This window comes from Manis javanica, chromosome 1 (assembly GCF_040802235.1).
Source record: "Manis javanica isolate MJ-LG chromosome 1, MJ_LKY, whole genome shotgun sequence".
In the NCBI taxonomy this organism is placed as follows: domain Eukaryota; kingdom Metazoa; phylum Chordata; class Mammalia; order Pholidota; family Manidae; genus Manis; species Manis javanica.
Window position 1 is genome coordinate 121,222,351 of NC_133156.1, and position 19,046 is coordinate 121,241,396.

The 19,046-nt window shown below is 40.7% G+C and overlaps 1 protein-coding gene across 2 annotated transcripts in view; it reads right to left on the reverse strand.

Moving 5' to 3' along the window:
• The window catches only part of WDR70 (WD repeat domain 70), a 377,617-nt gene that overhangs the window by 130,295 nt on the left and 228,276 nt on the right, over window positions 1-19,046 (reverse strand). For both annotated transcript variants that reach the window (XM_073236962.1, XM_037002306.2), the window contains exon 10: window positions 11,434-11,608. In XM_073236962.1, the coding sequence (XP_073093063.1) occupies window positions 11,434-11,608 (175 nt within the window). The remainder of the gene's footprint in view (window positions 1-11,433; window positions 11,609-19,046) is intronic.

Below are 19,046 nucleotides of genomic sequence, written 5' to 3' on the forward strand. Positions count from 1 at the left end.
GAGAGGGTGAAGGGAATTAAAAGGGCACAAAAATTCTCAATCGCAGTATCAATTTGTCACAGGGATGGTAACACAGCATGGAGAATATAGCCAATGATTCTGTAACATCTTTCTGTGTTGACAGATATCATCTGCACTGTGAGGGTGAGGATTTAATAATATGGGTAACTGTTGAACCTCTGTATTGTATACTTGAAACCAATATAAAATTGTGATTTAACTATATTTCAATAAATAAAAAAGGAGCCTCCTTCATAAAATGCTTCCTTCTCACTAGCAGTCTCTCTAGTACATACTTACAGAGGTAAAATCTGAAACTCCATGGAGTAAATGTTCTTATTTTCTGTGGCTGTGACCACTTCACAAGAATGTCCAGAAAACAGCAAAATGAAACAAATATTATCCATTTAAAAAAATCACTACAAATGTAGTTAACAAATAGTATGAGAATTTTCCTTGAATAGTTTACTTGAGCTATAAGAGAAGAACAAAAAAGCTGTATTATGGAAATTTAACAGAAAAGACTACTAAAATCTCAAAAATCATCTATAAAGTATAATGCAGTGTCCAAAAGTGATGAGCAATTTCTGTGAGACTTTAAACAACTTGAGGGACCCAGGGACTCAAATGCCACACTCCCACAAAATACCCCATTTATTCTGTCTTATTTTCCTTTGTGGGTAATTATCACTATCTGAAATTAGCTTGACAGTGATTCTAAAAGAAAATATTCAAAATGTTTTAAGAAAAAAATCTCAAGAGAATTTTTCAATGGACTGTTTTGATACAGAACAGCCCTTACTAAACTCTGCTTTGTTTATTAAATATCAACATTAGTACTCCACAACCCCAACTATCTTGTTAGTTATCCAAATTCCACACCTCCCAGAACCACTGATGACAAATGCCTACTCCGACCTCTTAGCCTTCCCTAACTCTTCCACATTCTAGGCACTATACAAAGTAGCATCTGGTCATAAACTATTTTATGGATTATTCTTTTTTACAAACTATTTATGGGTTTAAATTTATTTTGTTTTACTCTCAATGAAGTGGTAGGTGCTCAAAAATACCAAGTGAAATGTTCTTGATCTAGCCAGCTGCTTTGAGTCAAATATGTCCAAAGAATTGAGAAGGTGTTTTTATATGAACAGAAGTCATTAGGTATTTGTAAGACTATACAGACTAGAATATTTTTTAAGCCAGAAATTATGAGAGCCAAGAAAACTATTGTTTTCTAACCCACCTGAAGGGCCCCCACCCTTCAGATGGCAAACTTCTGTGTGCAGATGATATCTGTCAACACAGAAAGATGTTACAGAATCATTGGCTATACAGAAGATGGCAAACGTCCGGCTTCTCTTCGGGGTCCTCGGTTCCCGCCGGCACCACCTAAAGCCCAATCACCTCTCGCCCCCCTCCCAATCCCAGCACCTATCCAACAGCCACCAGCCCCGTAGAAGTGACACCTCAATCAATTCATACCCCTTCCTATATAACCCAGCACCTTTCCCTAATAAAGCGGAATTCTCCGGTGAATTGCTGCTGTGGGTCGCTACTTTCATTGGTGCCGAAACCCGGGAGATGGGACACCCCAACTGGGCCCCGTCTTCCCCCCGACACCAGCAGCAGCATGCCCTCATCCTCTTTTTCCGGCGCTGGCTCATCACACTCACCACTCTCTCTGGCCTTTAGGTAAGTTTTCCCCCCGGAGTGGGCCACTCTTCCCCGAGCTATCGCAGTGCCATTGACCGTGATCGTCAGGCAAGGCCCTGACGCTCGGGGATGAAGAGGGAACTCTCCCCGCCTCAGGCCTTCACAGCTGTGGCGGACCCTCAGGCCCCTCCTCCCACAGTCATAAACGCATTCACTGTCCCTTCAATCAGTGCTGAAACTTTTTAAGCAAAATTTCCCCGGGGTGGGCCACTCTTCTCCGAGCTATCGCAGTGCCATTGACCGTGATCGTCCGGCAAGGCCCTGACACTCGGGGACGAAGAGGGAACTCTCCCCGTCTCAGGCCTTCACAGCTGCGGTGGACCCTCAGGCCCCTCCCCCAACAGCCATAAATCCCCGCCTCAGGCCTTCATGGCTGCAGCGGACCCTCAGGCCCCTCCTCTGACAGCCACAAATCCCCACCTCAGGCCTTCACAGCTGCAGCAGACTCTCAGGGCCCCCCTCCAACAGCCATAAACGAGGTGACTCCTTTGCGGATGAGAACACTCCCTTTCCCCCCTTCCTCCTTCTGCTCCATCCGCCGAAATCTGTTCTGTCTGCCAAAAACTCCTAGCACTAGGTACCTCGGGACTCCGGCACTCTGCCTTCTTAGGGAAGTCTGGGTGACGACCCACACTTCCCAAGAAATTCTGACTCGTATACGAGTTTCCGCAGACCACCAAGGATCATCGGGGACGCCCTTTGTCTCCTTGCGGTCTGCTTCCAGTCCGAGGATCTCCGTTCATCTTCCCCTGTTTGTCTCCATCTCTGTCCTTTAGCCATGGGAGCCTCCTCATCCCTCCCTGAAAGTTCACCTCTTGAATGCCTGCTTAAGCATCTGGAAACCCTCTCCCTGACGCCGGATATAAAACCAAAACTTCTCCGTAAATATTGCTCCCAAGATTGGCCGACATACCCCCTAGACAATAACAACCAATGGCCCGCAGAGGGAACTCTTGATCCTAACATCACTCGCGATCTTTTTAACAACTGCCAGCGCCTGAAAAAATGGAAGGAGATTCCCTATATGGAACCTTTCCTCCTCCTCCTCTCCCCGCCCCCTCCCAAGTTCTCCCAGCCTGCAAGCTGCTGCCCCAGCAGAAGCCTCCCATTCACTCCCTTCCCCTTCTTCTCCTACAACAGCCCTTCTCCCTTCCTCCCCCACCATCTCCTCCCCCATCTCACCTCCTCCGCCTTCTTCCCCCGCAGATTAAGCCTGAGCCTTTCAGCCTCCCCTTTAACTAGGTCCCAGGGGCCTCCTCCGTCTTTGCCCTCATCACCTATTTCTCCCCTGTTAGGGACCACCTTTGTCCTCTCATATGTTTGTAGGGAGAATGGGAAAGCACCTTCCCCCATGTCTGAACGCAGCATGGGAAAGCACAAGCTAGAGAACAACCGGTGCAGTCCTTAGAAGTTATCTGTCCAAAAAAACATATCTTGCCAAGACTCGTCACTCTGAAAATAGGGAGACCTTGAAGATTTGTAAAAACACCGCCCCTGCTTCTAGATATGCCCTTCCCCCACTTGCCGATGTGGCAGGAATGGAGAACAAAGAACATTCTGTTTATGTATTCCATAAGCAATTAACTAGAGCCCTGCTGTAGCTCAGTTAGTAAAGCATGGGACTCTTAACCTCAGAGTCATGAGTTCAAGCCCAACTAGAGCGGCAGAGGCAAGCAGCTGGGCTGCTAGCTGGCGACACATGGGTCTGATTCTATCTTTCTTTATTTTCTTTCCCCCCCTTCTGCATTTCAGGACATGCTTGACTAAGCACGGCTAGACCACGTCACTCCCCCACAGATTTAGCCAGAACCCTCCAGTTCCCCTCAGACTCAGTCCCGAGGGCCTCCCAAAATTATCGACTCCCTCCAGGAGGTAGCAGGATCCGAAGGCATCGTGCATGTTCACGTCCCTTTCTCCTTAAGAGATTTAGCCCAACTAGAGAAACGCCTAAGTTCCTTTTCCACTGATCCCACGACATACATCAGGGAGTTTCAATGGACCCTCCAGTAGTACAGCCTCACACATCATGACATATTCATGCTCCTGGCCAATACTCTCCTCCCTGAAGAGCGTAGATGAGTTTGGGACTTCGCCCAAACGCACGCTACTGAAACCCACAGTACTGACCCCACCTATCCCCCTGGCCCCACTGCTGTCCCGGAACAAGACCCACACTGAGATTATAACACCGCCAGGGGTCTCTGCTCTCGAGATATTTTTGCCTCCTGCTTAATAGCAGGTCTGAAAAAGGCAGCTCGTAAAGTAGTCAATTTTCAAAAGCTCCAAGACATAATTCAAAAGAGAGATGAAACCCCCTCCGAGTTCTTAGACTCACTCAAGCCCTATTACAGTATACCAGCCTAGACCCAGAAACACCTAAAGGAAGACATGTCCTTATGACATACTGCCTAGCTCAAAGCTACCCCGACATTAAAGCTAAACTCAAAAAGTTAGAACAGGGCCCCGCTACCCCACAGACTGAGATCCTAACAGTGGCCTTTAAAGTCTTCCATAAGCGGGAGGAGGAAAGAATGCCGTAAACAAAAGGCTGATCAGGCCAATTTCCAGATGTTGGCCCAGCTGATAAAACCACAACCTGGGCGCCCCTCTACAAACAAGCCCCCCACCCAGGAGCTTGTTTCAAGTGCAGAAAGAGGGACATTGGTCAAAGGTGTGCCCCTCCCCCAGATCTCCTACCACCCCATGCCCCAGATGCCACAAAAAGGGCCACTGGGGGTCTGATTGCCCAACCACCCGAAGGGGAGGCTGGACGAACAACCCCCATCCTAACCCCACCGTAGTGGGGCTGGCAGAAGAAGATTGATGGGGCCTGAGGGCTTCTCGCCCGACCATTTCCATCACCAAACAGGAGCCCAGGGTTACATTAACAGTAGACGGTCACCCCATCTCCTTCCTCCTAGATACAGGAGCCACCTTCTCAGTCTTGCGAGAATACCGAGGCCCTACCATGCCAGCCATTACTCCTATAGTCGGGGTAGGAGATAAACAGATTTTCCCATTCAAACCCCCCATTTTATGCACAATCCTAGACAATCCCATACCTTTCTCCCACTCCTTCCTGGTTATGCCCCAGTGTCCCATCCCTTTACTAGGACGAGACATCCTTTCCCTCCTCCACGTTTCCATAACTATATCCACTCCCACAGCCCCCAGTACTCCCTTTCTGATGGCCCTCATAGCCAACGAACCCCTCTACCCAATGAAAGCTCCGGTTCCGCCCTCATACACCCAAAGTTTGGGACATTACAAGCCCCTCCGTGGCCCTATGTCCCCCTGCCTCTCTCAAATTATGTGACCCCTCTCAGTATATCTGTCAGGCCCAATACCCCCTAACCACTTCAGCCCTCATAGGCCTCCAACCCATCATTCAAGATCTCTTAAACAAAAATTACCTCAGACCCACTCACTCCCCATTTAATACCCCCATATTAGCTGTTAAAAAAACGAACGGATCTTTCCGCCTTGTCCAAGACCTTCGCCTCATCAACATAGCCGTTGTCCCTATCCATCCCTTAGTTCCAAATTCATACAGCCTTTTATCGCAGATCCCTGCCTCGGCATCCCACTTCTCAGTCCTAGATCTCAAGGACCCATTTTTCTATCCCTCTAGAACCCTGCTCCCAAGACTTTTTCATCTTCACCTGGACGGACCCATACACAAGACATTCTGAACAACTCACTTGGACAGTTTTGCCACAAAGTTTCTGAGATAGTCCCTATAGTTTTAGACAGGTCCTAGCTCAGGACCTCAAACAGTTTCATCATGATTACTCCAAGTCCACCTTATTATAATACATGGACAATCTTCTACTCTGCAGTCCCTAGTGGGAACAGTCTCAACTTGACACTGCCTCCCTACTTAACCTTCTAGCTTCCAGAAGTTACCGAGTATCCCCCGTCAAAGCTCAAATCTCTTCCCCTCCTGTCACTTACCTCAGATTCCTTCTATCTCAACAAAGAAAGTCCATTACCTTAGACAGAAAATGGCTCCTCTCTGACCTGCCCATTCCCAAAACCAAGACAGAAATCCTTTCCTTTCTAGGCCTGGAAGCTCTGTCAAGCCCTTGTGGAAGCCCCAGCTCTCCATCTTCCTGATTTGTCGAAGCCCTTCTCATTATACATTCATGAGAGGTCCAGTCAAGCTCTAGGAGTCCTAAGCCAATATTATGGCCCATCCTTTGCCCCAGTAGCTTATCTCTCCAAGCAATTAGACCCCACAGTTCGGGGATGGGCCCCCTGCCTACGAGCATTAGCCGCTAGACAGCTCTTGCAGAAAGAAGCTCATAAACTGACATTCAGGGTGCCCCTTACCATTCTGTCCCCACATCACCTAAAAGATCTCTTAACCTACAAAAGTTTACAGACTCTCCCTCCCTCCAGACTCCTGACCTTACTGTCCTCTTTCCTCCAAAATCCCATTCATCCCCTTTGCCATCCATACCCGAATCATGACTTTTTCCTCCTTTACTGCTCTCTCGCTTTTTTTCCCATTCCTATTATCTTCCCCGCCACCCCAGCCTCCTTTGTATGGCTATTCAAAGTCAGACAGACTTACACACAGCATCAAACAAAAGTTACTGCCCTCATTGCCACACCAGACTGCTCTCTGAAAAGCTGCTCTGAGCCTTTATACCTCCACATTCCTCCCTCCACCGAAGTGTTCACTAGCAGCTACCCTTATTCTCCCTACCTCTGCTTCCTCTATGACCAGAAACAAGCCTATTGCAAGTGATGGCCAGACACCTACAGGAGATGTCCCTACTAGTCTTGCACCATTCACTACATGGGTAACTTCCAGTACCCACAGTATTACTCCTCCAACCGTTTCATGAAATATCCCAACGGCTCATTCTCCTTATCAATCCCAGATCCCTGGGAAGCTCGATGGGCCACCGGAGTCACAGCCTCAGTTTACTACGGGGGGTCCTCGACCCCCCACGGTACCCTTCATATCTCTCGAAAGTATGTTCCCTCTCATTCCCAGATCTCTCAAGTTGCATCAGATAGCAGACATTCCGAAAAAGTCATTATCCAAACTCTTGACGGTGCCTCTTCATCTTCTTATCCCCACCCCTCTTCCCATTTCTCCTACTCTTCATTCCAGCTCATTCAGTACACCACCATCTTTCTCAACCACACCCTTAACACAGCCAATTGTTTCTTGTGTGCATCACTACAGCACCCACTGCTGGCCACCGTGCTCCTTAATATTCCCAACTACTCCTTCCATGCAGAAAGACAACCCCTCTGCCCCCTGGCAGACATACCCCTATGGGAACCAGAATACACAGATAATCTCACCATCCACCACTGTGTAGACCCAACTCCACCCCCCTCCAGCGCACTTCACTGCCTCTCTATCTACACCCCTACCTCCGGCTCTAAGATTTTTACGCAACCGGGACACTTCTTTTGGTGTAATGGCAGTCTTTTCAACTCAGTGCCTCTCAACTCCGATACACCCTGCATTCTCATCACCCTAATCCCACAGTTTACACTTTACAGCATGGCAGAATTTCTTGAGCTCCAACCTCCCTTGCCCTGGCGCACAAAAAGAGCTGCTTTCCTTCCCATCATGGTCAGTAGCTCTTTGATCACCTCAGCCATTGGGGCAGGGTATTCGGGAGAAGCCTTGGGTCACTCTCTATGGGCAGTTAGAGATCTCAACGCCAAACTTGATGGAGCCCTGACATCCACTGCCGATTCCCTAGCCTCTCTCCAAAGACAAGTCACTTCGCTAGCTAAGATCACCCTTCAGAACCGGCGGGCCCTAGATTTGCTTACAGCCGAGAAGGGCGGCACCTGCGTCTTCCTCTGGGAAGAGGGCTGCTATTACATCAACGAATCCGGCATTGTAGAAACTGACATTACCAAACTCACCGACCTTGCCTCCAGTCTCCACTCTGCTTCCAATTCCAACCCATTCTCTTCAATATTAACAAACCCCCTCCTCACCTGGCTCTGGCCCATCGCAGGCCCCATAATAATCATTCTTCTTGCCTGTCTCTTCTTACCCTGTATAATAAAGTTCATCAAATCTCAAGTCAGAAAAATCTCTAATCAAGCTTTCAACCAGCTTTTACTCAGGAACTACCAGCTTCTGGCCACAGAAGATCCCTCACCCTCACGTGACCTCCTCACCACACGCTGAGATGGACCCCTCTCTCCACTGGAAACTGTTCCTGGAAACAATGGCCGCAGATGCCTGGTTCCTGACACCCATATCCTCTTGGCACCATTGGAATCAACAGGTCCTCGACCTATGGTTACAGGGAACCTTCATTGATTTCCAACCTGAAGAAGTCCACATTGACTCGTCCTTACTGTAAGGAGTACTATCAACCCTTTCCTCCCAATCCTCAAGCCCTCACTCCCTTCTCCACCCACGTTCAGCAGGAAGCAGCCAGAGAGAAAGCAACATCCACAACCCCATAGAGGAGAAAGGGGGGAATGAAGGGCCCCCACCAGTAAGATGGCAAACTTCCGGCTTCTCTTCGGGGTCCTCGGTTCCCGCCGGCGCCACCTGAAGCCCAATCACCTCTCGCCCCCCTCCCAATCCCAGCACCTAGCCAACAGCCACCAGCCCCGTAGAAGTGACACCTCAATCAATTCATGCCCCTTCCTATATAACCCAGCACCTTTCCCTAATAAAGCGGAATTCTCCGGTGAATTGCTGCTGTGTGTCGCTCCTTTCCTTTCACCACCTATGCTAAAACAGATGGCATATTTATATATCATTAAGTATATACCAAAAATTACCTCAATATAATCCCCCACCTCTCTTCCTCTCTATCTCATTGTGCTTTTATATAAACTAGGGTAGTTTTTTACACTGCTATTTTTCAAGGTCTTCTTGGAAATAGTCTGATTTTATGTTATCTTTTCAGAATATATCCATTCATTCAACAAATAGTTATTGAGGATGTTACACATTAGATATTATTATTTGCTTTGGGAATATAGCAGGGAGCAAAACAGACAATAATCCTTTCCCCCATGGAGCCAATATCTTACTAGAGGTAAACAACAAATAAATACGTAAAATATATAGTATGTCAGATGGTTATCAGCAGTAATAGAAGAAAATAACAGGGATAGTGAGTGCCACTGGTGGGCAGGAGGTTGCAATTTATAAAAGGTGGAATCAGAAAAGGCCTTTCTAAAAAGAGAAAAATTTAACAAAGGATTTAAAGAGGTGGCAGAAAAGGCCATGTGAACATCTAGGGGAAGTGTTGCAGGCTGATGGGTTCAACACAGGCAAAGGACCTGAGTCAGGGTGCATGCTGTTACCTCTCCAATGCCATCTCCCACTATTCTGAACCTCTTTCACTTTAACCAAACGCTGGTCTCCTTGCTGTTACTCAGATAGATGATGGTAAATGGTGGCTGAGGGACCAAGGAAACAGTGCAGACCTATAGAAAACACTCTTCAAAGTCCGTCTTCTCAAATTGAAAGACAGGGCATCATCATATGACTAAAAAGGTGATATGGCTGAAAGGGTCAAACACTCCTCATGAGCAGCACGGCCCAAAAGAACTGCAGTGATGGGAATGTTCTTTATCCCTACTGTTTAAGTAGCCAATAGACATATAAGGATATTTGGCAATTCAAAAGTGGCTAATGTTACTGAAGAATTGAAATTTTAATTATATTTTATTTTAATTGATTTAAATTGAAATAGTCAAATGTGGCTAGAGGCTACCAAGCTGGTCAGCATAATTCTAGAGTACAGTAGGTCCTAAGAACATAGGAATTTATCATTAATGGACAGATACGTTACTTCTAAAAAAAGAAATATGCTTCATTTAATTTGCTAAAGTTCAAGTTGGTCTAATGAGACTCCCATGATTAAGTATGACAATTATGATATCTTTAATTATCATAAAACATGCATTAACCATTATTACCATACAATTCTTTGGCTACTGCATGAAAAAACTACTACTATTAGGCTTGCTTACCTCAGCGTTAGTATTCCCTTGTGGATGGATGATTATTGCTGAAGTAACAGTTAACAATTTTTTAAATCTGTTTTTAAATCAAGCTGTGCTTCCTGCTACCATGTTTTTTCTTCTCAATCTGATTTGTCTTTAGGTGACACACACTTACATGCCAATGTAAAAATGTGAATAGAACTTAACAAATGAAATGTGCTATAAGCTAAATATTCATATGTTATTAAATTCTAACAAAATTAGGCTGTGCTAAACAAAATAACAATAGGTTTTGCTTTTTTTTGGTGGGGGTACAAATTGATAAACAGCTTTGTTTTCTACAAAACTAGAAATAGAAGGGACTCATTATTTCAAGAGATGGGCAAAGCCAATCTTTAAAAAGCAAACTAAACTTTATAAAAATTTATGGGTTCTATGAAAAAGCCACATATACATATATGCACTATACCAAACACACCACTATTAAGGCTACATGAGAAAACTTATGTTTTAGAATTTCTGTGTTTAAATCAACAGCACCCAGAAATGATGGGAGCCAGTTACTAAAAAATTTATAGATTGGTTAAAACTCAGTTTATAATTCAAAGGATTTTTTAAATCTCTGTGCTGTTATGAAGCTTTATAGGGTTTACAGTGGAGATGAAAACAGAAATAAAGAGACCTGACAAACAGAAAATGCCGAAGATATTTCCAGCATTATCAACATGGATTCTTTTTACCCTATCAGTATTTCTTACTTTATTTCAAGAAAATTGATTTTAACTCATCTGCCTAAAAAGACAGCAACTATGATTCCTGGGGTGCCTTTCAAATTATAAATGTTTGATGGGCAATTTTATTGGAAAGAATATTTTTAGAATTTTTTTTTAAAAGCTAGGATGTAAACTCAATGAGGACAGATTTTTTTGATGATCTGCGGTATTCCCAGTGCCTAGAATAGTGTTTCCATATAGTAGGTACTTAATAAATATTATTGCATTAATAATTTTATCAAAACCTTTTATTAAAATACAGATACCCAAACTGTATTAAAGCATTGTTGTAGATTTTCATTTTGACACTGGTAATCTAGAATAATTTCACTTACCAAAAATTCTTGTTTCACCGTCTATACATACAACAAAATCCTTTTTAAAGCTTATTGTTAATTTGCAGAATTAGTTGAAGCCTTTCATATTCATTACTTCATATGATTCTTTACACAGACTTCTGTCATCCCTTCCAATTCCAAAATTTATTTATTTTAATAATGGTCTAAACTGTAAAAGAAAAATCTGAAACCTATTCAAATGGAATGTCATACCAAAGAATTATTTAAATTAGTATAGATATAATGAAAACAACTAATGGACCATTCTGGACATTTCATGGATTTCTTAAATTTTTTAAAGTGTATTTTCTAGTTCTCTGCTTAATCTTGTTTTTTATTACCATCAAATTCTTCACTTTCAAAATCAAATACATTGAGACACCATATAATAAATTGCACTATGCTTTTTAAATTTTATACCAAAAGATCTAATTTATTTTGAAACAACCTAATGCACAGTAGAAAATACTGAGCTGCAATGTATGCTGAAATGTGGTTTACTGCAAAAGTCCCAATGTTTTATCAATTAACACTGAAGTTTAAATTAGGGCTAAACTCAGGAAGTTGACCTTCATAATATTTTAACATGACATTTGTCTTCATAAAGTGGTTTTCTACTATGAAAACAGACTTAAATGTCCTTGACTTACAGTCATATTTCGGTCCCAGATCTGTATGCTTCCATTCTGGCAGGCAGCTGCTATAAGGTTTCCATCTCTACTATATGTGCATGTGGTGGGAATTACTTTTTTACCCTGCATTGTCCGTGGTTTAAACACACTTTTTTGCTTCTTTGGATTTTCAACTTCCCATGTCCTCACGGTCCTAAAAAAAAAATAAAGAGATTTTCATTTACAAAAAAGAAAGGAGCTTAAAATACAGAAGAGCCCATGAAGACTGCTTCACCATATAAGCAGATAAATCTATTACTTTAAAATAAAATAAAATGTATACTGTAAAACACTCTCCATTATAAATAAGGTTACTTACTGAAATTAAGTGAAGCATCCAAATCATGTTCTCATCGAATCAAACCGCAAGTGGCAAAGTTTACTTCAAATCTATTTAGAGTGTCTTTAGAAGACCCTCTAAAGCAATAGCCTTCAATTCTGACTATACACTCTGATCAGTAAAACTGTTGAACAAACACTCCCTATATACACACATTAACTTCTAAATTACTTACATGTGTTAATACACTGTTATATAACATATGCCAGGAAACACATTGAAAAAATAAGTCACTAAGCAAGAATGATGTCCTGCTCTAGGACCCAGGCAAATATTTCATGCCCCTGGAGGAGGAGTAGAAACAAAGCTGTCTGCTTCTGAGTTTTCACCCAGTAACAAGCAACAGCAGCCCAGGGTTTTGGCAGGATGGGAATGTACAGAATGCCCTCCTGCTCACAGTCCTAGGCAAAGGAACACTGCCACTGAGTAAGGCTAAAACATAACCCATGTAATCCAGAGTGAGAGAGAGAGAGAAAAAACATAAAATACAGAAAAACAAAGACGAGTTCAGCAACTGCTTGGCAGAAACTATCCAAGCCAAACCACTATGGAACAACATCTCTAAAGTTCTGAAGAAGAAAAAAAGTGTCAATCTAATATTCTATTGCCAGAGAAAATATATTTCAAAAATAAGCTGAAATAACAAAGACTTCTTTGGATGAACAAAGGTTGAGACAATTCATTTTCATCAAACATGCTAAAAATATGTTAGAACTTCAAGAAAAAAATATAACAAGTATGACACAAATGGAAATCTGAATGTACACAAAGAAGAGTGCAGCAAATGATAAAAAAGAGGTTATATGTAAATTTCTTTAATGTTTTAACCTTTAAAAGATAAATAGCTGAAGTTGTGAAGTTTTAACATGTTCAAGCAAAATGTATGACAACAATAGCACAAAGGTTAGGAGGGAGGGTTGAAAGTAAATTTTTATACTAGAAATGGCTTAATATTATTTGAAGAGAGACTTTAATACATTAAAAAATATAATGAGCCCGAGCATAATTCTAACACATTTTTTACAATGGAGATAAAAACAAAAAATAATCCTATCAAAAATCAGAAAGGATAATAAGAACTATGAGATAAATATAAAACAAATAGATATATTGTGGGTTTAAATCTAACTTCATTAATAATCACATTAATTGGAGATTATCTAAGACCTCAAATTGAAAGGCAAAGATTATCAGACTGGGTTAGATAAAAGCAAGACTCAACAGGTTGTTTTTAAAAAGCACACAGAAGCCCTTAAATATAAACCCTTAGATAGGTTAACAGTAAAAGATTGGAAAAAGCTGTGCCCTTGTAAACATAGTCAAAAGAAAGCTCAAGTTACCATATCAATGTCAGATAAAATTTACTTCAGAACAAGCAACAAAACAAGAAACACAGAGGAAAATTTAATGAGAGTAAATTGATCAAAATACATAACAGTCTCAAGGAAATATGCCCTTAAAAACAGAGCTTCAAAATACCAAAGCAAACTCAACAAACATAAAAGAAGAAATAGCAAACCCATACTTATAGCTATATACTTCAAAACTCCTCTCTCAGTAACTAATAGAACAAGAAGACCTCCCCTGTGAAAAAAATCACTAAGGATATGGAAGACCTCAGAAATACTACCAAACAAGGTGAGTTATTTAGCATTCATATAATATTTCATCCAAGAACAACTGAATGTGCATTCTTTCCAGATGCACATTGAATATTCACCAAGATAGGCCATATTCTGGGCCATATATCAAATCGAAACACATAAAAATGACTAAAATCATACAAAGTATGTACACTATCAAAAAATAAAATTAAGTAAGCAATCAATAACAGAAATGTATCTGGAAACATACCTTTTCCAAAACACTTAGACATTAATAAATACAATTCAGATAATATGGGGTCAGAGAAAAAAATCACAAAGGATATTAGAAAATACTCTGAATTCAACAAATATGGTAATACAAAATATCAAAATTCATGGTATTCAGGTAAGGGAATGCACAGAGGGGAAATACAGCATTAACTGTATATATTAGAAAAAAAGAAAGGCCTCAGATTAATGATCTAAGATTCAAGCTCAAGAAAGTAAGGAAAAAAAGATAAAATTAAATCTAAAGCAAGCAGAAGGAAGGAAATAATAAAAATGAGAGTACAAAGAATGAAACAGAAAACAGAAAAACAATAGAGAAACCAAAAGCTGGTTCTTTGAGAATATCAATAAAGTTAATAAACCTCTAGCTGGACTCATGAAAAAACCATAAAGTGGAGACAATATCAAACATCAATAACCTGAATGAAAGAGAGGATATCACTACAGAGCTTAGCAACATTAAAAAGATATTAAGGGAATATTATCAACAAACATAAATTTGTAATTCAGATGAAATGGACAAATTTCCTTGAAAGACACAAACTACCAAAGCTTCTAAGTAAGAAATAAATAACTAGAGCATTCCTATCTGATTTTAAAAGTTGGATACATAGTTAAAAATACTCCCACTAAGGAAACTCTGGACAGCTTCACTTTTGAATTTTACCCAACATTTAAGAAGGAAATAATACCATCTCTACAAAAATTCTTCCAGAAAAGAGAAAAGGAAACACCTCTCAACACTTCTCATTCTATAAGGCTAGCATAACCAAGATGCCCAAGTCACTACAGGAAAGATGGTGGTTCCAAATCTGCAGTGAAAATACATACAAAAATCCTTAACGAAATATCAGCAAATTCAAACTAGCACTATAAAAATAATAATGTGTCATGATCAAGTGGTGTTTAACACTGAATGCAAAGGATTCAAAGGGCTGAAAATTAAACTATGTAATACACCGCATCAAGAGACAAAATAACATACACAACCATCCCAACTGATGCAAAATAAGCATTTGAAAAAAAAATCCAACATCCATTCATGATAAAAAGCTCTCAAGAGACTAGGAATAGGATAGAACTAGCCCAACCTGATAAAGCACATCTACAAAAAACTTACAGGTGATTTAATTGATGGAGAAAGGCTGAATGCTTTTCTTCTAGGCTCAAGAACAAAGAAATGATGTTAAACTCACCATATTTTTACACTGCAGTTGCCAGTCAGTGCATAAGGGAAACAAAAAAAAAATTAAAGGCTTATGGAATAGAAAGAATAAAACCTCCTAAATTTTCTTATTAAGAGGCCACATGATCATCTATATAAAATATCCCCCAAGAATCTACAAACATGCTACTAGAATTAATAAGTGAGTTAGTAAGGTCAAAGGGTAGAAGGTCATCATGTCAATTTTATTTCTATTGACTAGCAAAAAACCACTAGATGTTGAAATTATGAAAAAATGCTATTTTTAACAGCATGAATATGGATTTTGATATGTATAGTATTTGTAAACTAAACATAAAAACATTTCTGAGAAAATTAAAGATCTACATAAGTGAAAATATATACTGTAGGAAGACTAAATATGGCAGCGTGACAGGTGAAACATAGCTTCCTCCTAAAACTGCATATAATACAAAAATATAATTAATACAACTAATCCTGAAAGAGCAACAGGAAATAGGTGTATGTGCCACACTGCATACACCTGGAGAAAAGAGCAGACCTCACAGAACAGTGTAAGGTATTAAAGCCGTGGACCGTGGGACTCAAGCTCTTCACCCACTCCAGCTCACTGGCTGGAGGAAGAGAAACGGAGGGGGGAGCGAGTACAAGCCTGGACTTCTGAATATCTAACTCCGGAGATGTGCTCTGGGAGCACAAACCTACATTTCATGGTGCCTGCAATGATACTCTCATGATTAGGGGGTTGGAAAGCTAAGACAGGCAGAATTCTTGGAGAGACTAACATTCAAGCTGCCTGTGGAAAGCAGGGATCCATATCTGGCTGCTCTGGGACAAAAGAAAGGCAGGTAGTCTGAAAGACTTCCTAATAAGGAAGCCCATAGCAAGAGGGCTGCTAAAGGGGCAAGGATTGCATAGAGCTTACTGCTCAGGAGAAAGGACAGGTAGACAAAAACTGTCTGGGTGCACTCTGTGCAGCAGGTTAAGACCTTTCACGATTTTCAGGTGCTCCAGCTCCCTGGCTGGCTACACAGCTTCAAGGAACCAATCCGTGATAGACAGCCTACTGCAACTTTCTCCCGGCTAGCCCAACCTGGCAGGCAAACCGGCATATCCTACCCTGGTGTTAGGCCAGCCAGAGGGAAGATATGTCTACAGCAACTACAAACACAAAGCTTAGAGGCTTATACCTGTGTGCTTCCCCCACTGATTCAGGCAGTGGAGACAGGCATAGTGGCAGGGAAGCAGGAAACAGCTCTTTCCTCCCCCCAGACACCAATACCACTCCCCTGTGACCCCCAACATTGCTTCAGGGACTGAGCAGCTCCAGAAAGAAGAGCTTCTGGACACTAGAGGGCACCTTATACAAATATGAATCGCCAAAGGAACATGGTTCAGAGTAAAATTATTAATACAACTCCTGAGAAAGATTTAAATGACATTGACCTCATGAATCTTCCTGAAAGGGAGTTCAAAATAAAAATTACTAACATGTTCATGGAGGTACGGAAAGATATTCAAGAACTCAGGAATGAATTCTGGTTGGAGATCCAATTGTTGAAGAGCACACTGGAGGGTATTAAAAGCAGATTGGAAATGGTGGAGGAGACGATAAATGAAATAGAAACTAGAGAAGACGAATACAAAGAAGCTGAGGCACAGAGGAAAAAAGGATCTCTATGAATGAAAGAATATTGAGAGAACTGTGTGACGAATCCAAAAGGAGCAATATTTGCATTATATGGGAATGAGAAAAAGAAGAAGAGAGAGAAAGGGATAGAAAATGTCTTTGATGAGATAATTGATGAAAAAATACCCATTCTCGGGGACGAGATAGTCTCAGGCAGTGGAAAAGTACAGATGTCCCAAAACAAGGGACTCAAGGAAGACAACACCAAGACACAGAGTAATTAAGATGGCAAACATCAAGGATAAGGACAGACAATTAAAAGCAGCGAGAGAGAGAAATAAGATCACATACAAAGGCAAGCCCATCACGCTATCAGACCTCTCAAAAGAAACCTTATAGGCCAGAAGGGAGTGGCATGATGTATTTAATGCAATGAAGCAGAGGGGCCTTGAACAAAGATTACTTTATCCGGCAAGATTATCATTTAAATTTGAAGAAGGGATTAAACAATTATAGATAAGCAACAGCTGAGAGAATTTACCTCCCACAAACAATCCCTACACTCTGTTTTGGAGGGATGGCTATAGATGGAAGTGTTCCTAAGGTTTAATAGCTGTCAACAGAGGTAATAAAACCACAGTAAATAAAGTGGAAAAGTGAATTAATAATTAATTTCAAAATTAAATTAACTATCCCAAAAGTCAATCAAGGAATGGACAAAGAGTACAGAATATGATACCTAATATATGAAGAATGGAGGAGGAGAAAAAAAAAAGAACCTTTAGATTGTGCTTCTAACAGCATATTAAGTGAGCTAAGTTAGACTCTTAGACAGTAAAGAAGTTAACCTTCATCCTTTGTCAACCACAAATCTAAAGCCCGTAATGGCAATAAGTACATGCCTACTGATAATCACCTTAAATGTAAATGGATTGAATAAACTAATCAAAAGACACAGAGTCACTGAATGGATAAAAAAACAAGACCCATCTATATGCTGCCTATATGCTGTATGTCACTATAAAGCCAAAGATATACAAAGACTAAAAGTGAAGGGATGGAAAAAGATATTTCATGCAACTAATAGGGACAAAAAATCAGGCGTTACAGTACTTGTATCAGACTAAATAGACATCAAAACAAAGAAAGTCACAAGAGACAAAGGACATTACATAATCATAAAATGGTCAATCTACCAAGAAGCTATAACCGTTATAAATGTCTATGCACCTACAGAAGTGAAACAAATACTAACAGAATTAAAGGGGGAAATAGAATGCAATGCATTCATTCTAGGAGACTTGAACACTCCATTCACTCCAAAGTACAGATCAACCACACAGAAAATAAGTAAGGACACAGAGTCACTGAACAACACATTAGAACAGATGGACCTAACAGACATCTATAGAACTCTACACCCAAAAGCAGCAAAATACACATTCTTCTTGAGAGCACTTGGAACATTTTCAAGAATGGATGATAAACTAGGTGACAAAAAGAGCCTTGGTAAATTTTAAAAGACTGAAATTTTACCAACCAATTTCTCAAAACACAAAGGTGTGAAACTAGAAATAAATTACACAAGGAAAATGAAAAATTCCACAAAAACATGGAGGCTTCACAACATAATCCTAAATAACCAATGGATCAATGACCAAATAAAAACACAGATCAAGCAATATATGGACACAAATGACAACAATAATTCAACATCACGAAATCTGTAGGACACAGCGAAGGCCGTGCTAAGAGGAAAGTATATTGGAATACAAGCCTAGCTCAGGAAAGAAGAAAAATCCCATGTAAGCAGTCTAAACTAACAATTAACAAAAATAGAAAAATAAGAACACATGAGGCCCAAAGTCGGTAGAGAGAGGGTCATAATAAAGATTAGAGCAGAAATAAATAAAAACAAGAAGAATAAAACAATAGAAAGAATCAATGAAAGCAAGAGCTGGTTCTTTGAGTAAATAAACAAAATAGGTAAACCCCTGGACAGACTTATTAAGAAAAAACAGAGAATCAACACACATCAACAGAATCAGAAATGAGAAAGGAAAAATCACGACGGACCGCGCAGAAATACAAAGAATTATTGGAGAATACTATGAAAACCTATATGCTAACAAGCTGGAAAACCTAGGAGAAATGGACAAATATCTAGAAAAATACAACTTTCCAAGACTGAACAGAAAGAAACACAAAATCTAAACAGACCAATTACCAGCAACAAAATTGAACTGGTAATCAAAAAACTACCCATACCCAAGAACAAAACACCCACATCAGATGGATTTACCTCGGAATTTTATCAGACATACAGAGAAGACATAATACGCATTCTCCTTAAAGTTATCCAAAAAATAGAAGAGGAGGGAATACTCCAAACTCATTCTATGAAGCCAACATCACCCTAATACTAAAACCAGGAAAACATGCCACCAAAAAAGAAAATTACAGACCAATATCCCTGATGAACGTAGATGCAAAAATACTCAACAAAATATTAGCAAACTGAATTCAAAAATACATCAAAAGGATAATACAACATGACCAAGT